The sequence below is a fragment of the Oncorhynchus tshawytscha genome, linkage group LG20, assembly GCF_018296145.1.
Source record: "Oncorhynchus tshawytscha isolate Ot180627B linkage group LG20, Otsh_v2.0, whole genome shotgun sequence".
Taxonomy (NCBI): domain Eukaryota; kingdom Metazoa; phylum Chordata; class Actinopteri; order Salmoniformes; family Salmonidae; genus Oncorhynchus; species Oncorhynchus tshawytscha.
The window spans coordinates 16,789,184-16,810,756 of record NC_056448.1 but is presented as its reverse complement, the minus strand read 5'-3'; the positions used below and the strand labels follow the sequence as shown (position 1 = coordinate 16,810,756).

Sequence of the window (21,573 nt, the reverse complement as noted above, 5' to 3'; positions counted from 1 at the left end):
TCAACCTACTGAAGATGGAGCTGAGGTGTCGAGTAACAGTCAAATGGTTTCCATCTCCTAGCAGTAGAGGGACAAAGAGGAACCCAGTGAGAACAAAGAGCAAGTAGAACCTGGTGGGTGAGTGACGATGCAGGTCCCTGTATGACTGTGGTGAAGCAGAGGCCTATAGAACCCCTGCCTTCCCAGAGAGTCCTCTGCAACATCCATCACGTCTGCCATACTTCTAGAGCATGAGCTCACACACACACACACACACTTTAGGTGATTAGGTCTGCTGTTGCACCTCCCATAAAACCATGGCGTCAGAGTGGTCTGCCTGTCACACCCACAGCCCAGCAGGAGAGGAGATTTACAGCCTGCACAACTGGCCTGCTTCATATTGTACACGACTGGCACAGCTATTTTACACTGTACACGACTGGCAGCCTACTGCTCTATTACTGTTTAGTACAGCAGGACAAGGGAGAGAGAACCACCACCCCTGCCCTCTTCTCCTAGCCTTTCATGGCTTCCTCCAAATTCATATAACACCGACGCTCCTTACTCAATACAGGTCCAACAATGCACTGTTCATGGGGTCCTGTATAATGTGCATGGGGTCCTGTATAATGTGCATGGGGTCCTGCATAGTGTGCATGGGGTCCTGCATAGTGTGCATGGGGTCCTGCATAGTGTGCATGGGGTCCATCTCCCCCTCACACATCCTTTGCTGTTCTATTTAGATCCCCCACCACCTCACTGCGTTCACTCATCTCCATATGCCCTCCTAGCAGTGACGAGGCTCAGCAGGGATATATGACTTATTCATCTGTGTAGCATCCATCCTCCTCAGCCCTTTATGTGGTTCACTCTACTGAAGCCATGACGTGCAACATGTTCAGCGACATACTACACTCCCAGTCATACTGGGTAAATACCAGAGTTCGACCGATTAATCGGAATGTCCGATTAATTAGGGCCGATTTCAAGTTTTCATAACAATCGGAAATTGGTATTTTTGGGCGCCGATTTCCATTTTTTTTTTTAATATACCTTTATTTAACTTGGCAGGTCAGTTAAGAACACATTTTCAATGACGGCCTAGGAACGGTGGGTTAACTGCCTTGTTCAGGGGGAGAACGTCAGATTTTCCCCTTGTCAGCTCAGGAGATCCATTCTTGCAACCGTAAAGTTAACTAGTCCAACGCTCTAACCATTGCACTCCACGAGGAGCCTGCCTGTTACGCAGTAGAAGCCAAGGTAAATTGCTAGCTAGCATTAAACTTCTTATAAAAAACAATCATAATCACTAGTTATAACTACTAATCCAGTTTAGCAGGCAATATTACGAGGTGAAATTGTGTAATTTCTCTTGCATTCATTGCACACAGAGTCAGGGTATATGCAACAATTTGGGCCGCCTGGCTCATTGCGAACTAATTTGCCTGAATTTTACGTAATTATGACAAAACATTGAAGGTTGTGCAATGTAACAAGAATATTTAGACTTAAGGATGCCACCCGTTAGATAAAATACCGAATGGTTCCGTATTTCACTGAAAGAATAAACGTCTTGTTTTCGAGATGATAGTTTCTGGATTCAACCATATTAATGACCAAAGGCTTGTATTTCTGTGTGTTATTATGTTATAATTAAGTCTGATTTGATAGAGCAGTCTGACCGAGCAGCAGCAGGCCCATAATCATTCATTCAAACAGCACTTTTGTGCGTTTTGCCAGCAGCTCTTCGCAAGCACAGCGCTGTTTATGACTTCAAGCCTATCAGCCTATCAGCCTATGGCTGGGTGTAACCAATGTGAAATGGCTAGCTAGTTAGCTGGATGTGCGCTAATACTGTTTCAAAGGTCACTCCCTTTTAGATTTGGAGTAGTTATTCCCCTTGCGCTGCAAGGGCTGCGGCTTTTGTGGAGCGATGGGTAACGCTGCTTCGAGTGTGGCTGTTGTCGATGTGTTCCTGGTTCGAGCCCAGGTAGGGGCGAGGAGAGGGACGGAAGCTTTACTGTTACACTGGCAATACTATAGTGCCTATAAGCGCATCCAATAGTCAAAGGTATATGAAATACAAATGGTATAGAGAGAAATAGTCCTATAAATACTATATTAACTACAACTTAAAACCTCTTACCTTGGAATATTGAAGTCTCATGTTAAAAGGAACCACCAACTTTCATATATTCTCATGTTCTGAGCAAGGAACTCATGTTAGCTTTAATACATGGCACATATTTTACATGGCACACATTTTTACATGGCACACATTGCATATTGGCACATTACTTTCTTCTCCAACACTTTGTTTTTGCATTATTTAAACCAAATTGAACATGTTTCATTATATTTGAGGCTAAATTGATTTTATTGATGTTTTATATTAAGTTAAAATAAGTGTTAATTCAGTATTATTGTAATTGTCATTATTACAAAATAAATAAAAATAAATGTAAAAAAATCATCCGATTAAATCTGTATCGGCTTTTTGGTCCTCCAATAATCGGTATCGGTGTTGAAAAATCATAATCGGTCGACCTCTACCATCAAATAACATTGTATTTGTCAGCGTACAGCAGGTATAAAAGGTGCAGTGAAATGCTTGTACTAGCTTCCTCAACGCAGTACATTAATCAATAACAGTCAAGTCAAAACCAACAGAAGTAATAAATAAAATCAGAAAAAATAAACTAAAATAACACCAAAATTAGACTGTAAAGTTGGCTAGGCGCTAGCAACAGGGCAAAGATCATTGGCGCCATTTTGTTGTTGGACTACATGCACACATACAGTGTGCTGATTAACATACACAGCCTCCCAGCAATACAGGCCTGCACAGCATATACGACACTAGCATACGCATGCAAGCAAACCTTCACCCAATGAGCAATGACAGGCACTGCATGATGCCATCTCAACTATTCTCAAAACACACATACCTTCCCCCACACCACCCACTGTGTCCAACACCACATAACTTCTTTTTCAGCATACACTAAATCAGACCCAGAGGTTTCCTGTCACAAGCTGTAGATCTAACATTATACAGGCAATCAGTATCAAACAGCAGACATGCACAGAGAGTACCAACAGCCCTACAACAGTGTTGGCTTGAGCAAATGTGTGCACACCTCATCGCACAGCTAAATTGTTAAAGCAAAAACAAATGGCACACACACATCGCAGCCAAATAGTGTTCACACCTCTACCACACCCACCAACCAGGAAGTAGTGACAGGTATTAAGTGCTACTGTAAAAGGAGAGGTGGAATACTGAGAAATTGTGTGCTGCTGCAGACTATTCATTTCACACACATATTTTCAGCTGCCACCGACAAAGTCTGAGGTTGAACTTCAGAATCAATCTGAGATGTGTCACCAGCAGACTGGATCTAGTGTTTGGAGGGGTCAGAGGAGTGAGACTAAAACAGAACAAAAAGCTTAACAGTTTCAGGACAAACAGAACAGACTTGATAAATGTCAACGGAACCAAAACAGCCATGATGCGTAGGGCTTTTACAATTATTATATAATTGTGTAACCGACAATTAGGAGCAATATCCAGGAACAAAATAATCATCATAATCGTCATTTTAGGCGAAGGGGGATTCAAGTTCATATTGAAGTACACACGGAGTGTACAAAACATCAGGAACACCCTTCCTTTTGCGCTAAGAACAGCCTCAATTCATCAGGCATGGACTGTGGAAAGCTTTCCGCAGGGATGCTGGCCTGTCTTGCCCATTCACCCTCTGAATGGGACACATACACAATCCATGTCTCAATCATATCAAGACTTAAGCATCCATCTTTAACCTGTCTCCTCCCTTTCATCTACACAGATTGAAAGGGAGGAGACAGGTGACCTCAATAAGGGACCACAGCTTTCACCTGGACAATGTCATGGAACGGTGTCCCTAATGTTTTGTACCCTATAGTTGACCCAATAGCAGTTTGTTATTTTAACATGAATTGGGTAAAGTTGGTAGCTTAATCATTTTACGAGCAAAACAGCATGGTTGGAGAGAAGTTCCAAGCGGTCACTTTTAAAATGGACACCATGTTAATGCCTTTGAGCATTTCATTGATCCATTCATGATGAGAATTTGGAATCTTGTACATAGCATTGTTTAAAATTCAGAAAACTCTATGAATTGCTATTGGTCAACATTGCACATGGGGAGCTATTATCCGCTGCCATGGAACACAGGGTCATGTAGATGCATCATAATAATATGCATAAACTTCAATGTCCAAACCTTTCAAATATATGTCTCAGTTAAAAACCATTTGTTTGTGAGGGGGGAGTGTCACCAAAGCAGTGTCATATTCATTAAGTATCTCGTAGGACATTTTCAAAAATGCATTACAAGTTCAAAACATTTTTTATAAAAAATAATTCAATATTAAGACAACCATGGCTATTTGCATGACATTTAGCCTACTGGTTATTCTAGAATTGTCACAGCCATAATGATGTGATTCAGTCAAATTAGATTTAGGCCATTTGTAGCTGTAGGATCGTAAAAAAACTATATATTTGCATTCCAATCTTTTCTGTCTGATTACAAAATCTCCTAAAGAGTGAACTTTAATAAATTGAGGGACAAAATGAGTATTGTGTGTGAGAGTCAGCGGTCTCAGTGAGCAGGGAGACAGGCGGTGTCTGATATGACAGAACGTATCCACTCTGCACTCATACGCTCATCTGATACAGACATGCATTAAAAAAGAGGGAGCAGGAAGGGAAAGGGCTAAATCTAATTACAGCAGAGATTTATGACCCTGTCACAGTCTGTTACCCCAAGTGCAGGCTGGCTGGGTACACAACGCTCACTGCACCCATCAGCCTCCAAGCTATCTCCCTCAGCCATATGTTGCACAATGCAAAGTTTACTGTTTTGTTCCGTAATGCATGGATTAAATTCCCCGCTTACCTCATAGTTTAACTTCACCAGAGATTGTCGCACTCGCAAAAAAAAATGCTAAAATCGCTCTCTGTTGACTAGTATGTACTCGCTAGATCCTGTTAGATTGTTGGAAGGGGAGCTATGAAAAGTAAGGAACTATGAAAGTAAGAGACCACAGTTCCCTTGGTACACAAACACAGAAGGGGAAAGGGGGGTTGGGCAGGGGGAGTGAGGGCCTATTCAAAGAACAGCCAGACACCTTAGGACATCCCTGATCATCCCCCCTCTTCCCAGACAAAAGGCTTGTTGAGCCACCTCGCCGCAGCCCATGACTCTCTGGTGTTGCTCCCTGGGGTTAAGGTCGTCTCTGCTGGAAAGCCACACAGCGTGACTCAGGTACTGTCTGGGCATAATCTGACCTGATTCTACTCACTGCCAAACAGAGGTCCAAAACAGCCTGGTCTGTCTCCTGGAGTTGGTTATTATTTATTCTGAGGGGTGCAGACTAATCTCTGGATGCGATTTGCAAACCCAAAACAGCACTGCGATACCTGGCTCAGAGTGACTGCTGGCCTACTTCCGAGGACTTCTTAAAGCCCCTCTCTGTGTAGGGAGATTGTGCCTGTTCCTCCAGAGTGTTTTAACCAGTCCCTTTCAGCCTGCAACATTCCCAAATGAAGCAACTGGTTTCTCAGTCGCAACTGGAGCGTTACACTGAATTTATTAGAACAATTCATTACTGCTGCTGTAGTTGCACATGTATTGCACAGTGAATTGAAGTTGGCATCAAACAAAAGGCTGCCCAGCTAGGTAGACAGACAATCAGCTTTTGCCTGGAGGAAGCTTGAAGTGAGGACCAATTACTGCCTACTATGTTGTTATCTACACACTCACAGTCTCTCCCCAGGGGAGGGGCTACGAGCTCTACACCAATGGTTGGCCTACCTGGTTGTCTTGGAAACAGGGGGCCTATCAGGCTTGGGAGCAGCGGCAGTGCTGGGCTTGGTGGTAGCTGCAGAGACAGGCCGGGGAGCTGGGGAGATGAGATATGGGAAGGTGAGGAAGAGAGGGAAGGACAAAGAGATAGATATACAACATGAGTAAGATTATTTCACTTGAAAGACGCAGCCAATGATTTACGTCATAACATTTATTTCATGAGGAACCAGGCCAATGTATTTCTATATTTATTGCAGTCATTCCAGCGTGTCATACATCTTCAGCTGAATAGATCTGGATGTGCTGTATGCCAACATTCACAGTACAATGTCATACTTTGCCTCAGGGAAAATGTACATTTGCTGTGTACAGAAGACAATTGGCAACTGATGACAAATGCAAGGCTTCACGTAACTTTCAGTGACTGAAAATTACTGGTCCTAAACGTTAGCCTACCTGTGGGCTTCTTAGCAGCGGTGGTGGTGCCTTTGACACCATTAGTTGGCGCCGCAGGTGTCTTCTTTGCTGCTGTTCCTGTGGTGGCCTTCACCCCATTGGTGGCAGCAGGAGCCGAGGCAGGGCGGGTGGTGCCCGCTGGCTTCTTCTCACCAACCTTGGCGGTGGTCTTAGTGGTAGGGGCAACGGCTGTGCCTACGGGCCTCTTGGGCGTGGTCTTCTCTGGGGCACCAGCGGTGGTCTTCTTGGCCACTCCGTTGGCATGTGGCTTGGAAACCCCATTGGTCAGTCGGCTCTGGGCGGTGTTGGGTCGAGACCCTGGTCCGGTCATGGTCTTAATTGTGGTGGTGGTGGTCCCAGGCTTTGTCTTAGCAGCGGGGGCCTTGGTCTTGGCTTTTGGGTCTGCTGTAGCCTTGCTGTTCCCCGTCTTGGTGGGTGCCACCTGGGCTGGCTCTGGTTGAGGCTCACCCTGCCCCATCTCTCCCTGCTGGCCAACTCCCTCAGTCTGTGGTGCCGGCGCAGCCTGGTTAGGCTCCTCTCCCATCGCAACTGACTCGTTTACCGGATCGGCATCCAGTTGTTCCATTGGCTCCATCGCTGCCGTGGCAACCCCATCCGGTTTCATCTCCCTCAGTCCTGGCTGTCCGTCTCTACAGAGGGCTGGAGAGCTTGAGACTGAAGATTGTAACTGCACTCAGGCGATGGTGGAGTCTGATCTGGCAAAGAGAAGAGAATAGTATCGTCAGGCTGTAACAAGACTGGACATGCATGACACGGAGCCTTCATATCAGCAGACAGGCCACAGAGGGATCAGATAAAGACTTTCCTACAGACAGATATACAGACAAACACCACATACAGCGTACGCCAAAATATTGTTTTGAATGTAGAGAAAACGTGTTTAAGGTCAATGATCCGAACAGATTAGGAGCAGACAGGACAGGATGTGCCATTCTGCAGAGAGCTTCATTGCTAAATAACCCTGGAGGGAACTCACACACACACGATACGTGTGACAATATATTCTGGGGGAAGAGATAGGGGACAACTATAAAAAAAATGTTGACACATTCTGTTCTAAGTACAAACTCAAGGCAAAACAGAGCTAGCAAATCTTGTTTTTAAACATGAACAAGCCAGAGAATGCACTTGAGTGTATTATATCCTAGGTCTACATACAGAAGCAGCATCAGACCCACTAGTTTGGAAGACAAGCCATCCTACAACTGAAGCGAGGGGAAATCGCAAAAATCCCTTCCACTCCTAACAAACCGAGTCAGAAGGAGCTCTCTCTACAACATGCTCTAGTTCATCAGACAAGACCGCAAAGCTAAGGAACCACACGCCACTCAGATGTGGTGAACCAAACCACTCACAAGGAGATGTAAAGGAAAAGACATGCATGTCAACAATGCCATAAGAACTGACTAGCAGGCAGTCGCACTGGGGAAGTACCATAAACACAGATGCTTTGCCGTCAGGGTGGAGAGGTAAGACCTGAAGTGTGGAGCAGAGGCCTAATAAGAGGGAAACGTAAAGAGTCAGTGAAGCAACGCCGAGGTAGAGAAAGTGGCTTGGCCTGAGGAGCATGGGAACAGGAGGGGATACAGTCTGCAAAGCTTGGAACGACAGTGCGCTGCTCAGACTCTAGAAGGCCTCTCCACTTCCTCTCTCCCCCATACCCATATCTGCTGCTCCCCCTCCTTTCTCGAGGAGAGAGTCGGTCTTTATACTGTCAGCTTCCTGGAACCACTCCCCACACAGCCCCCGTTTCTCTCTGCTCTCATCTCTTACTCATCCTCTAAAACTAAATACATTACTGTGCTTTCCTTCGTTCCCCTGCCAAACCTCCCATTTTCTCCTATTCCTCAACTTTCCCCCACCCTCGCACTCTCTCTACCCCTCTGTTCTCTGTTTGCGTTCACACAGATGGCCTGAGCAGCTGAGCAAGGCCAGAGGGTAAGAGAGAGAGAGAGAAGGAGAGAGATAAAAAGCCCTCGGGGAGAAGTCCATACCGCAAGTAGCACACACACACACAGTGACAGACAACACAGTGGCAGTGAGAGGGGGAGGAGAGAGCCCTTCCAGGGCCCTGCCAGAGCACACAGGGCAATCAGATTAATTGAGTGACACACCAGTCACATTTGGAGTGAGGTGTCTGTTGGATGTAAGTGAAAGCAACAGCAACCGTGCTTCAAACATGTACATGTTAAGCTCAGTCCAACAGAGATGCTCTGTTCAAGAACCAGGTCCTCACACCATGCTGCTCTGCCTATAACAGAGCTCTACACTAACAGACGCCTGCCCTTTCTCCAACCCTTCAAAAAGAAAACCAACAACAAAATCCAACTCCAGATTGACACCAGGGACTCACATGTCAATAGCCCTGACAACTCAACTAGGAAAAAAATCTAGTCAAATCCAATCGGTGCCTTGCTCCCTCTACCTCCCCATCCTGTGTTCTGAACGGTTCTATTCCTGCAGTTTCTGAACAGGCAGACTGTGCTTTTCCCAGCTCTGCTCTGCTGTGGTGATAAATCTCCAGCCCTCAGCCAGAGGAACACTGCTCTGCTCTTTTTCCTCCAGTTGGGAAATTACACAGCTCTAGTCTAAGGCCCTCGCCCCGTCTACATCACCCTATGTAGTAAAGAACATACAACTACGCCCAATGATACATGTGTTGGCACTGGCAATATTTTGACACTTTGGACAACCCTGCAATGTTGTAGTTGTCTTTGGTGAAATATTTTTGGATGGTCTTTGCAGTCATATGCTTGATTAGAGATGGATGGCGTTAGGATTCCCTGTTCGTAAAACATCTCAAGCTGATTCTCCACAGATGGTAGTGTGTTAGATATACATTGTTCATTGGAGTGGGATATCAGAAGCTGTCGGCTGCTAAACGGCTAGAGGATGTGAGTTATAGCCTAGATGGAAGATGACAAGGGTCAACCAGCTGCATCACAACCCCAAGGACGCTCGCCACCCCCCAAGAGGAGAGGAACAACTTCCTGTCCATGTTGTCTGGAGAATTCATTGTTATTTAGGGAAGCAATAAAGAGGAAGAGGAGTACAGACATATTTGTTGATACTATCATGTAGAGTTGCATGTTTTTATTTATACATCGTTAGCTTAGCTTCAGAAAGATAAATAAGTTAGCGTTTTTTAAATGTCCTTTGGACAGTGATGGTTTCGATATATTCCCAAACAGCCGCTCCATCTTATCAAACTGCATCTCACATAACATTCTCTACAAGCCTCACCGATGAGCAACACAGATACAGAGAACAAACACACACACACGTCATTAAAATACTACGCATACACACCACCAAGGGCAGGGGTTCACGGTCAAGGAGAAACCAAACAATAGGATGAACGTGCACACACACGCACCGTTATCTCATTATTGTTAATCAATCATAGACAAGACGCTTAATGCCCTTCAGCAGCTGATGATAGAACACCAGCTGGGCAAAGTATGATCATCCTCCAAGAGCCATATTCAATGTAAACTAACCTGCCTCCATGTGTCTCAGACACCGCAGACACTTACAGGCCTATACTGATATCTGGCAGGCCTCCAAGAGCACTGGGAGATCCCAGCTTTTCTGATTGTCTCGACATGCATTTGAGGAGCCCTCAGAATTTTTATTTAACTAGGCAAGTCAGTTAAGGACAAATTCTTATTTGCAATGACAGCCTACACCGGCCAAACCCGGACGACGCTGGGCCAATTGTGCACCGCTATATGGGACTCCCAATCAGGTCATGAGCATATTCTAAAAGGTAATCATCACTTTGACATTTTAAAAAACTGTGCACGTTCTACGTGTGTACACCGATACAAGACTTTGCATGTGTATGGCTGTGTTTTGGGGCATTAGGTCCATTTGTTTGATAAAACGGTCAACAAAAACCTATTGGCGTAAATGATACATGTTCAATTCCCAATTAAAGTCCCCAGCAGGAGTGGGTGGGCTAAACACTAACTTAATGTCATCTCTCCTGGTGGCCAGTGTGTGCATGTCTAATCAGGGCCTCCCTTTGCCAGGAACAAAAGCCTGGCTACTGAAAATCACAGCGGTCAACGGCACTTATGAATAGCTAGCAATGGCAACCGCCACCGCAATAGTAGTACACTGCTGTGTGTACATACATTCTCTGTGCCTGCATGTCCCCCAGGGTCAGCTGTAAATAGCTGTCAATGGGAGGATTGTAGCGGAAGGAAGCCGGGGCAAGCGAACAGGAGATCAGTTTAGTGTGCTTCTCCTAACGCTCCCGTAACATTCCCTTAATGCCTAGCGATAGAATTGATAACCGTGGCACCAGAGAGAGGATTCAAGAGTTAACGGTCGGGAGTCTGGTTTGAAGAGGCCAGTTTAACGGCCTCTGAACCCATCAACACATGCTGCCAACACTGGGATCCGGTGTCTTTACTCCTCGGCCAGTGTTAAGACGCCCTGGTGCCTGTGTTGACAGAACATCTCTCAGTTTAATGTTGAGACTGTGTGGCGTCTTCATCTAGAAACCACTGCTCTTATTCAACACCGCTGAAGTAAGTTCCACATGGTTTATGTTCGACGCAAACATGTTCATTTCAGTTTAAAGATTTGAAATGAACATTCCAATAGGTTACAGTGAACATTAATGTTTGAGGCACCACGCGCTGGCATAGAGCCAGAGGTAAACTCTAAAACAGACACTCTGCAGCTCACTCTGACACTCATTCCACTATTCCTCTGAGGGAGGACAGGCATACACACCAGACATGGTGCGTTGAGGATCAGAACACATGAAACATTCTGTTGAACGATGCAGCAGAGTCCACAAGCAAGTCTGGGGAATTGAAACAGTCGCAGCTGAAACCAGAATGGGTGGTACTACCAGTCTTAGACAAGATACACAAAGAATAAGAGAGAAGGTTAGACCCATGGCAACAACTTCATTTGGGGTTGGTGCAGATGGTTCTGATACAAAAGAAGAGAAGGGAAACAGAGGAGTGCTAGAGGGCGCTACAGAGGGCCCAAAACAGAAACTAACAGCACCGCCTCCAAAAGCTACAACCCCCCCATTAATACGCTCCATCATGTATCATCTCAGAGGGAAATCTTGGCACTAAACCCTGAACAGCTGCTGTGCCTTACTAATATCATTCATTTCAAAGTACAATTAATACATTGTAGAGAATGACAAATCTGCAAGTGTGATTAAAAGTCATTCAGGAACTTACAATAGATCACATCCAAAAATACATGCTTTCCAAGGCTTCAAGAGACATCATGAGCATCATCATCATCATCATAAAAGCATTACATAACACCATACTCATCATCATAGTCCCTTTCAGCGACTACCGTACACATCAGTTCATCTCTCCACTCAATCAGCAGGATGCTTTCCCTGCATGGTACCGTCCCTCTCTCTGCTTTAACAGAAACCATTATACACTTCTGTAGCCTTGGGGCGTCTATCTACAACAGAACCCAAGAGACTGAGGGACTGATTGTTGCTGTGTGCTGCCCAGCAAAGAAAGGAGAGCACAAAAGACGCATGACACCGTCCCAGCTGAGTCAGTGTGCTGCCTTCATCACCCTGACACTAATCGAGGCTCGCACATTCCCAAACAGGCCCGGCCAAAGGTCCGGAAGCCACCCCTGCCCCACACACAAACAAACCTCTCCAAACAAAGTTGACTCCTCTCCACAGAATTCCTTCCCTGGACACGGTGTAGGAAGGAGACGAGACGGGATTGTGAGGCCCTTCTCGGACGGTTACGTCAGGACATGCCCGACAAATGAGGCTGTGGACACAACTCCCCAGACAGGATCCAAATCAGCTGCTTTCTGCTCTGTCTCCTGGGCTATAGCCTACAATGCACCATGGTTTCAACCTTATGATTTCTATTGACAACTCAATGGTCTTGGTAACAGACATTGGACAAAGTAAACTCAGTTCAGGAATATGCTTTTCTCTTGTTCACCGGTCTGCTGCCTGTGTCAGTCAAGGCAACATCTTGTGTGACAGACACCTGAATCACAGAACCATGTGACGTGACAGACTAATCCCTGTGCTCTAAAGAAGTTTAGTAGGAGCCAAAAGCAGATTTAGAGTCTGTACCGCTATGGCACGACTGGTAGAGACTTCAAATGAGAGAAGGGTACTATCTACATCACATGCCTTTGCTCCCGGACCTATCAAGTGATTATGCTGGTCCCAAACACACACTACCCCCACTTTACCAGCGTGCGTCACCCATCTCCCAGCCTCAGGAGACTCGCCCCCCCGGGGACAGGGAGATTAACACATGACAGGGCTTGTTAACCCTGGACAAAGAGATTTGCTAATCCTGTACGATCAGGCCGACTGTCCTCCAGCGCCGGCCCAGAGACTACCCACAGAGAGAGAGCGCCCAGGACAGAGGCCTTGTGTGTCCCAGAAACCAAACAAAAAGACCTGGCTCCATCACAACAATGGAGAGATGGAGCCGACAACAAACAAGGTCCCAACAGCGCACGGTCTAGCTACAGTAGACCACTGAGAGGAACAGCGGGGTGGGTGTGATCTTGACCATGCCGATATTGATCGTGGGGGAGAAAGTGAGGATGTGGGCTACTCAGATGGTGAGAAGCGTCAGTGCATTAGAGAGGCAGACAGGGACCTGTTCCACTAATGGGGTCCCTTGCCTGGGGGTTACCCACCAGTGAGGCTGGTGTGGAGGGACTGAAGGAGAGGGTAATGTGTCACTTGAAGAGCAGGTCCTTCTCCATAATGGGCCGTGTCCCCACTGACAGACTCCACTCAGGGGGTAAATGACATTAGGCCAGATAGAGCCATCTGGTGGGTTGGATCGATGACACCAGACAGGACAGAGAGGAACAAGGCAGGCATCTGGATGGGACAGCAAAACATACCCTTGAGGCTCCAGCTCTCTAGCAGCCACTCACTACTGGAACTGACTCTGGCCATAATCCTCTTATGTCCTCCTGTTTGAAGCAGAGCAGGCACGTTCCAGATGGAATCTGATCCCTCGCAGGTTGTCTACACCACCAGGGCTAACCGGGGCTTTTCAACAAAATAACAGCTGGGCTAACACCACATAAAACTGTACCTAGCCTTTACCCAGAAATTGACATGGCATTTGGGCCTTGGGTCAAAAGGCTTCTTAAATAGAAATTACAGGACAATAGCATTTCAAATGACTCAAAACATCTGACAAATCTCCCCCTTGTCAACTCTCAAATGTAGCCATAATTCTATCATCGGGAACGTTTGGCATCCATATCATGCCAGACTGGCCCATGGTGTACAGGCTGCCACAGCACTCACATAATGCTGAATGCATTGGGTATTACTTGTGTCATGCACAAAGTAGATATCCTAACAGACTTGCCAAAACTATAGTTCGTTAACAAGAAATTTGTGGAGTGGTTGAAAAATGAGTTTGAATGACTCCAACCTAAGTGTATGTAAACTTCTGACTTCTGTAATTGATTGGACGTGATTGGTAAAGGCACACCTGTCTATATAAGGTCAGAGCAAAAACCAGAGGAATTGTCCGTTGAGGTCCGAGACAGGATTGTGTCGAGGCACAGATCTGCGGAAGGGTACCAGAAAATGTCTGAAGCATTGAAGGTCCAAGAACAGTGGCCTCAATCATTCTTAATAAATAGAAAGTTTGGAACCACCAAACTGAGCATTCAGAAGAGAAGGGCCTTGGTCAGGAAGAATCCAATGGTCGCTCTGACGGAGTTCCAGATTTACTCTGTGGAGATGGTTGCACTTCTGGAAGGTTCTCCCATCTCTGCAGCACTCCACCAATCATGCTGTTATGGTAGAGTGGCCAGAGAAGCCACTCAGTAAAAGGCACGAGAGCCCGCTTGGAGTTTGGCAGAAGGCACCTAAGGACACTCAGACCATGTGAAACAAGATTCTCTGGTCTGATGAAACCAAGATTGAACTCTTTGGCCTGAACGCCAAGCGTCACGTCTGGAGGAAACCTGGGACCATCCCTATGGTGAAGCATGGTGGTGGCAGCAGCATGCCGTGGGGATGTTTCTCAGCGGCAGGGACTGGGAGACTTGTTAGTATCGAAGGAAAGATGGAGCAAAGTACAGAGAGATCCTTGATGAAAACATGCTACAGAGCTCTCAGGAACTCAGACTGGGGCGAAGGTTCACCTTCCAACAGGACAACAACCCTAAGCACACAGCCTTGAACTAGATCGAACATTTCTGGAGACATCTGAAAATAGCTGTGCAGCAACGCTCCCTATCCAACCTGAGAGCTTGAGAGGATCTGCAGAGAAGAATGGGAGAAACTACCCAAATACAGGTGTGCCTAGCTTGTAGCGTCATACCCAAAACTAGAGGCTGTAATCGCTGCCAAAGGTGCTTCAAAGTACTGAGTAAAGGGTCTGAATACTTATGTAAATGTGATATTTAATAAATTAGCAAACACTTCTATAAACCCCTTTTGTTTCTCATTATGGGGTATTGTGTGTAGATTGAGGGGGGATAACAATTTAATCCATATTAGAATAAGGCTGTTAAAAAAAAAAAAGGAAAAGTCAAGGAGTCTGAATACTTTCCAAATGCACTGTATTAGCTACAGGTGGCAGAATGATGCTCAATCACTAGAAACTAGTGATGCACCGATGACATTTCTGACCGATATCCAATATTTTCCTTGCCAAAAGAAAAAAAATACTTAAAATGTTCACAGCCTTAAGCATTCTAGTACAGTTAAATAAATAGTTAACACACACAGGGGTCTAAGGCACTGCATCTCAGTGCAAGAGGTGTCACTACAGTCCCTGGTTCAAATCCAGGCTGTATCGCATCTGGTCGTGATTGGGAGTCCCATAGGGTGGCGCACAATTGAACCAGCATCCGGTTTTGGACGGGGTAGGCCGTCATTGTAAATAAGAATGTGTTCTTAACAGACTTGCCTAGTTAAATAAAAGGTTACACACCAAAAAGTTATTTTGTTTGTTGGCATTTACGTAAGTCCCGATTACCAGTAAAACATCTTTCACTAACTTGCTGTGCTGTTTCGTTGTTCAGTCGTTTCATTCTCAACCAGGATTCCTATGGAATGCCATTTAGGTCTTTGCATGCCAAAAAAGATGTGTCAAATAACACTATTTAACATGTCAAATAAGCTTGTTGACCAATCAGGACCTGAATATGACTGCACGTCACATAATTTAACGTGTTAATACATTTTTTAACGTAACTATTACACATATATCGATACGTATGCCACGATGCTGGTAAAGTTGTTTCGCGCACGTACAGTGCTGGCATTAAAAAAGCTAGCTAACTCATGGAAGCAAACATTTTCTTCCCCAAAAACATTGCAAAATGACAAACTATATAGCTAGGTGTCATCATCTAAAATAACCCTAATTTATAAGACAGTTCTTATTTGATTAATGGGGGTCCGACCCATCTATGTGAAGCTAGCCACAATAAGGATTAGCCACAAGTGGACTTTGCGTTAGCCTTTGAAATAAGTGTCATTGACAGCGATGCAAATGAATACAAATAGTAGAATTATGCCGTTATTGAACAGATCGTGCTAATGTTGGAATGTTATATAAATTCAACAGAAGGCCACGTTAATTTGACAAATCTGTTGAAATCACACTGGATGCATTATTCTTTAGAATTGCATTGGGAGCATACTTATTTCACTGTACAGCCTTACCCCATGTCATTGATTCACAATCCATAGGTATCAGCCTACCCAGTGACACCCAGAGAATATTAGCGTCGTAGCTCTTATTGTGGGACTCTGAAAAAACTGAATTGAGCCACATTCATTGTCAACCTGTGTGTATTGAACACTATTTCTGTGGTAAAACAATACTGCGTGGAAGTTTGAGTCTGATAACTCTGAGGACGACTTTGGGAAAAAGTATCTTGGGTGTTGAGTAGACTGATACCCCAATCCTTAGGTAAAGCTGTACAGTGCAACATGAATGTCAATACACACAATAGGCTGACAGGGGAGGTGATTTCTCACAGTCCCGCGATAAGAGATACAATGCTAACATTTGCGTAAACTCTTCACAATTGTGTTCTGTGGGTATCACCGAGTAGATTGATAACCAATTTCATTGATTCACATTCCAACCTTGTTTAACATTATGTAGTCTATATATGGCATGATTCCACCAATTGTAACCTCATGCATCACTTTCAAAATAGGTACTTTTATTTTGAAGGCAAGCCGCAAATTCTGTAATTGTGCCTAATCCATATTGTGGCTAGCTTCACAACACATAACCCGGTCCGGTCTAGCCTCACTAGCCAGATGAAGCTAGCTGGCTGTTTATAACCCCGTTGCCCAAAGCTAACGTTAAGTAGCTGGCTAGCTATTTATTTTCATGAACTGAAGTTCAATATGCGAACAAGTGGCTACCTAGCTAATACTTACAAGGATTCCTAAATCATTGCTAAGAACAATGAAAATGACTGCAGTTTCTAATGGTCATTGTTTTCAGGCTGGTTGTATTGGTGCTAGCTAGGTACCAAGCTAAAGCTAGCTACCCCAGAAGTTGCGGTCTAACAAATAATGCTTTATTACCAACGCGGTATTGTCAACACATCGTTCATGGCCGGTATACTTTCTTGTTCAGCTTTGACAGTGCTACTGATAGTAGTGGCGCTTGGTTTCCACGTGCAAATTCAGAACACACAACATTCTATAATAGAACTGTGTTATATGACCTGCAAAGACCCAAATGGCGTTCCATATTATGTCATGAAGCTAATACCAGTGACGCTATTACGGTGTAACTCAGATAGGGCAACATCTGAAAAATAGCGCAATTGGTAGTGTGTACCGGTGCTCAACCAGTCAGTGAAAGCCAACATCACCCACGACAGAGAACGGTTGATTGTCAAGGGCAATGAATTCCATTATAATGGATTTGGCCTTTGAGTTTACTCTTTCAAATGACTGCTCGATCCACACAGCAGACATTGTGGGCTAGGTTAGGAATGCTGTGTTGCGCAAAATTTTACGTCATGTACCTACATTATATTAGGTATGCACGTCAGCTTTGACACCGATTTTGCACATAGGGCCGATACCGATGTTGACACTTTCAACTAATATCGGCCGATTCTGATAGGTTTACCTATATATCATGCATCCCTTCTAGAAACGAGCAAGCCTTTAGTTTCTGACAGTATTAAAGATAATTTCCATGTTGAGTAGACGTTATTCCATATCGCAGCCAGTCAGCAACCACAGCAATCCAGGCAAAATTGTGAAAGTGGTGAGGGAGGCATAGCAACAGGGTTCTGAACCATGTCCATTATCCAGCCTCCCACTGGAAGAATTCAGAGCCTCAACACAGAAAATTAATGACTGCAGCTGCTGGCATATATACCCTCAAAACTGCACAGCAACTGTCAGGACTGACAACTGCGATACCACTGAGGCAGCTATCTTGGCTGGACCAATGTCCGTAGCAGAATTATTGTGACGACCATTGCAAACAATGGAGTGGCACTACAGAAACCACTACTACAGTCCCAAATCTCTGGTTAAAATAATCTCACGACTGCAGGCCAGTTGCCAGCTGACTTTATTCATAAGTGATGGTGACAGAAAGTGCCAAAGGTCATACAGTTCAAGCTGAACTGTTCAGCCCACTGAGCAATAAAAGCACCAGAGACAGCATCCAAGATGGCCAATTCATGGACTGCCAATATCCTAGTTGCATCCAGTTTAATCTGACTTCTATATGGGGCAGTCTATGGGAATTGTCTTTCTGGGCCGGACATCAGTTAAACTGCAGTACCGACTAGAGGTCGACCGGTTATGATTTTTCAACACCGATAATTGGAGGACAAAAAAAAAGCTGATACCGATTAAATCGGAAGATTTTTAGAAATAAATAAAATATATACATACATACATACATACATACATACATACATACATACATACATACATACATATACACACACACACACACACATTTCTGTAATAATGACAATTGCAACAATACTGAATGAACAATGAACACTTATTTTAACTTAATATAATACATATGGGCTTTTGGATGGGCGTTCTTAAGGTGATTCCACAGGTTGGTGGTATTTTTTGATTTAGTCGTTGCTGACCCCATGCTTACATCTTTATCTCAAATAAGGTACCAATTCCATGTAATAGTCCCACACTGGTGCTCTGCTTTTCTCTGCCATCTGTAAAACACACACACAGCTCTGAAGTGACAATGATACTGAAGAATCTGCTTAGGAGACAAATACTCAACTGTTTGAATAAAAATAGAGTTTAAGTTACCTGTGATGAATGTTGAAAACAAAAACTAAATTTCTATATGCAGGAAAATCCTATTTAAATAAAGGACATGGTAAGATTTGACTACCAAAGTGCGAGTCATAATTCCCATGACACCTAGCAAAATCTGAAAAGCTGTTCCTTCATTCACTTATTCCATAGGATATTTTTTAGATTCACTTAAAATCAGGTCTGTGTTTCGTGTAGGCTTACACCACCTTTTCAATTTTATAACTGTGTAGATATACATAGGACAAGGTAACTCTGATCAATATTGGCTAAATATAAGCGAAGTTCATTTTTTTTGTAGAATGGATTTATGAAAATATTTTGACAAATGTTACCTTATCCTAGTGAGATTTACATGGGTATCAAAATACCTAGGTGGTTTAAGCCTGCACAAAACACAGACCTTATTTGAAGTAGATCAAGACATTCTCTATGGAAGACATGAACGGTAAAATAACGAAGTTACCCCTTTCAAGTTCAGCTGCAAGTTATTACAGGAATTATAACGCGTCGACTATCTCTCTAAACCATATACCTTTGACTATTACGAACCTACTGCTGCCTACCACCCCTCAATCAGACTGCTCTATCAATTCATAGACTTACCGTAACTATAATAAAACACACAGAAATACGAGCCTTCGGTCAAATCCGTAAACTGTCACCTCGAAAACAAAACGTTTATTCCGTTCCGTATTTTATCTAAGGGTGGCATCCATGAGTCTAAATATTCCTGTTACATTGCACAACCTTCAATGTTATGTCATAATTACATACAATTCTGGCATATTAGTTCGCAAAGAGCCAGGCGGCCTAAACGGTTGCATATACCCTGACTCTGCGTGCAATGAACGCAAGAGAAGTGACACAATTTCACCTGGTTAATAGTGCCTGCTAACCCGTATTTATTTTAGCTAAATATACAGGTTTAAAAATATATACTTGTGTTTTGATTTTAAGAAAGCATTGATGTTTATGGTTAAGTACACATTGGCGCAAAGACAGTCGTTGATTGATTGTTTTTTATAAGATAACTTTAATGCTAGCTAGCAACTTACCTTGGCTTACTGCATTCGCGTTATAGGCAGGCTCCTCGTGAGGCAGGTGGTAAGAGCATTGGACTAGTTAACTATAAGGTTGAAAGATTGGATCCCACGAGCTGACAAAGTACGAATCTGTCGTTCAGCCTCGTTCCTAGGCCGTCATTGAAAATAAGAATGTGTTCTTAACTGACTTGCCTAGTTAAATAAAGATGTAAATAAAAATTTTAAAAAATGTGAAATCGGCACCCAAAAATACAGATTTCCGATCGTTATGAAAACTTGAAATCGGCCCTAATTAAAATCGGCCATTCCGATTAATCGGTCGACCTCTAGTACCGACGCAAGACTGTAGGTGCAGTCGAAAGCGTGCTTCCAGACCGGAACCCAAGCCGAGGCACAAATTACTGTAGGCATCTCCCCGACAGCCCATGGCATAGGTCAGAGGAAGGGTAGAGCAAAGAACTGTCGGCCATAAAATCACCCCAGTATGAATTCCTCATGGAATTGCATCTCTTCTGATCGTAGACATCTAAGCCCTCCTTTAGCCAACTGTTTCAGCAGGCTTACTAAAACATGTGCATGGCATTATAGGAGAGACTTAAAATAGGTGTGACAGACAATGTAATAACCAAAATGCCAGCGGAGACATGAGAGGAGGAGGAATCCGTTTTCAGCCTATTGTGAAAGTGGCAAGGGGAATTTGGTACCAAATGTCACAATGCTGAAACATTGGTTGAAAGTACAAAGATAACACTTTTGCTAAAATAAGATAAAGGATATTGAACACAAAAATCTGTCTTATCATTAGATTCATAGACACGACGGATATATATATATATTTTTTAAATGTAACAAGCCAGCAGCACTTGGGTAAAACAGAATCTGCCTTTAATTTCACATGAATGCATCAGTCCCATGTCTGAGCGTGTCTCCATCCCGCTGCCTCATTCACTTGCTTGCTTTGTGAGTCAGCCATCACTCATTAATGCACCAGAGGGTTGACTAGCATGTTGGAGCCTCTCTAAGCCAGACAAGGCCATGCCTGAAAAGTGCTCACATTAATCACCCTGGGATGCAATTGATTCCCTAGTGGCATCAATACCTCATGGCAGATCATTGCAGAATATTGACCTACCCATGCCCACTACCCCACCCTATATCGCTCATTGTCATCCGAACATCAAGGGCAGAGGTTAGGCCTGTGGGCCATCTATAATGATTAACTGGAACTGTATATGGTACCTGCACGTTGAGGGTTTTGGAGACTAACTTTATTCACCCTTGTTATTTTGGAGAGAAGAGTGTCATCTAGTTGCATAACATTAACACAAGCAAAAAATAGCTCCGAGTTCATTGCCTTAAGCCACAATGTTAGCCTATATGATACAGTTTGAACCAAGTGTTTCATTGCATTGAGAGTACAGTACTTGTAATGACTCACGTTCTAATAATCCTGAGAATTGGGGGAGCTTTCAAAGACCTCTCAACCTCGATTTACGCCATCCTACAAAAGTAGCCTATGCCACGTTCGCTGATTAATGCAAAAGATAACAGAATTAGCCTAAATTACCTAACACGTCGCCTGGGGGCAAAGAACGAAGCAGTTCTCACTGAGAGCACTTGGCCGCACAGAACAATAGGCTTCAACCATGAAGGATGAAGAGCCTGAGAGAACTAAAGTTAATATAATCTAGTGAATACGTCGAATTGCTTTTGAAAAGGCAAATAATCCACATGATTACACACCGATCCCTTAACAAAAGGAAGGCTGTTATTTTAGCCAGTTCATTCGTCGGTTAGCTAAATAGCTGGTGATCAATTTCAGCCACCACGCAGGGCTGCCACCGCCCCATCACCCCCCTCCCAATTGCAATCGAATTCCGAATCTAAAACATCCTCTTTAGGG

The 21,573-nt window shown here is 44.1% G+C and overlaps 2 protein-coding genes across 12 annotated transcripts in view; one reads left to right on the top strand and one right to left on the bottom strand.

Annotated features, from left to right (window-relative positions):
• LOC112219368 (guanine nucleotide exchange factor VAV2) overlaps positions 1-21,573 on the top strand; it is a 1,336,992-nt gene that overhangs the window by 804,276 nt on the left and 511,143 nt on the right. The window lies entirely within an intron of this gene.
• LOC112226299 (mucin-17) overlaps positions 1-21,573 on the bottom strand; it is a 31,209-nt gene that overhangs the window by 8,539 nt on the left and 1,097 nt on the right. For 5 of the 7 annotated variants that reach the window (XM_042302253.1, XM_042302254.1, XM_024390684.2 and 2 more), the window contains 2 exons: positions 6,294-7,009; positions 5,844-5,931 (listed from right to left, as the gene is read on the bottom strand). In XM_042302253.1, the coding sequence (XP_042158187.1) occupies positions 5,844-5,931; positions 6,294-6,918 (713 nt within the window). In that variant the 5' untranslated portion in view covers positions 6,919-7,009. The remainder of the gene's footprint in view (positions 1-5,843; positions 5,932-6,293; positions 7,010-21,573) is intronic. The other 2 variants (XM_024390686.2, XM_024390690.2) reach the window with 1 other exon arrangement.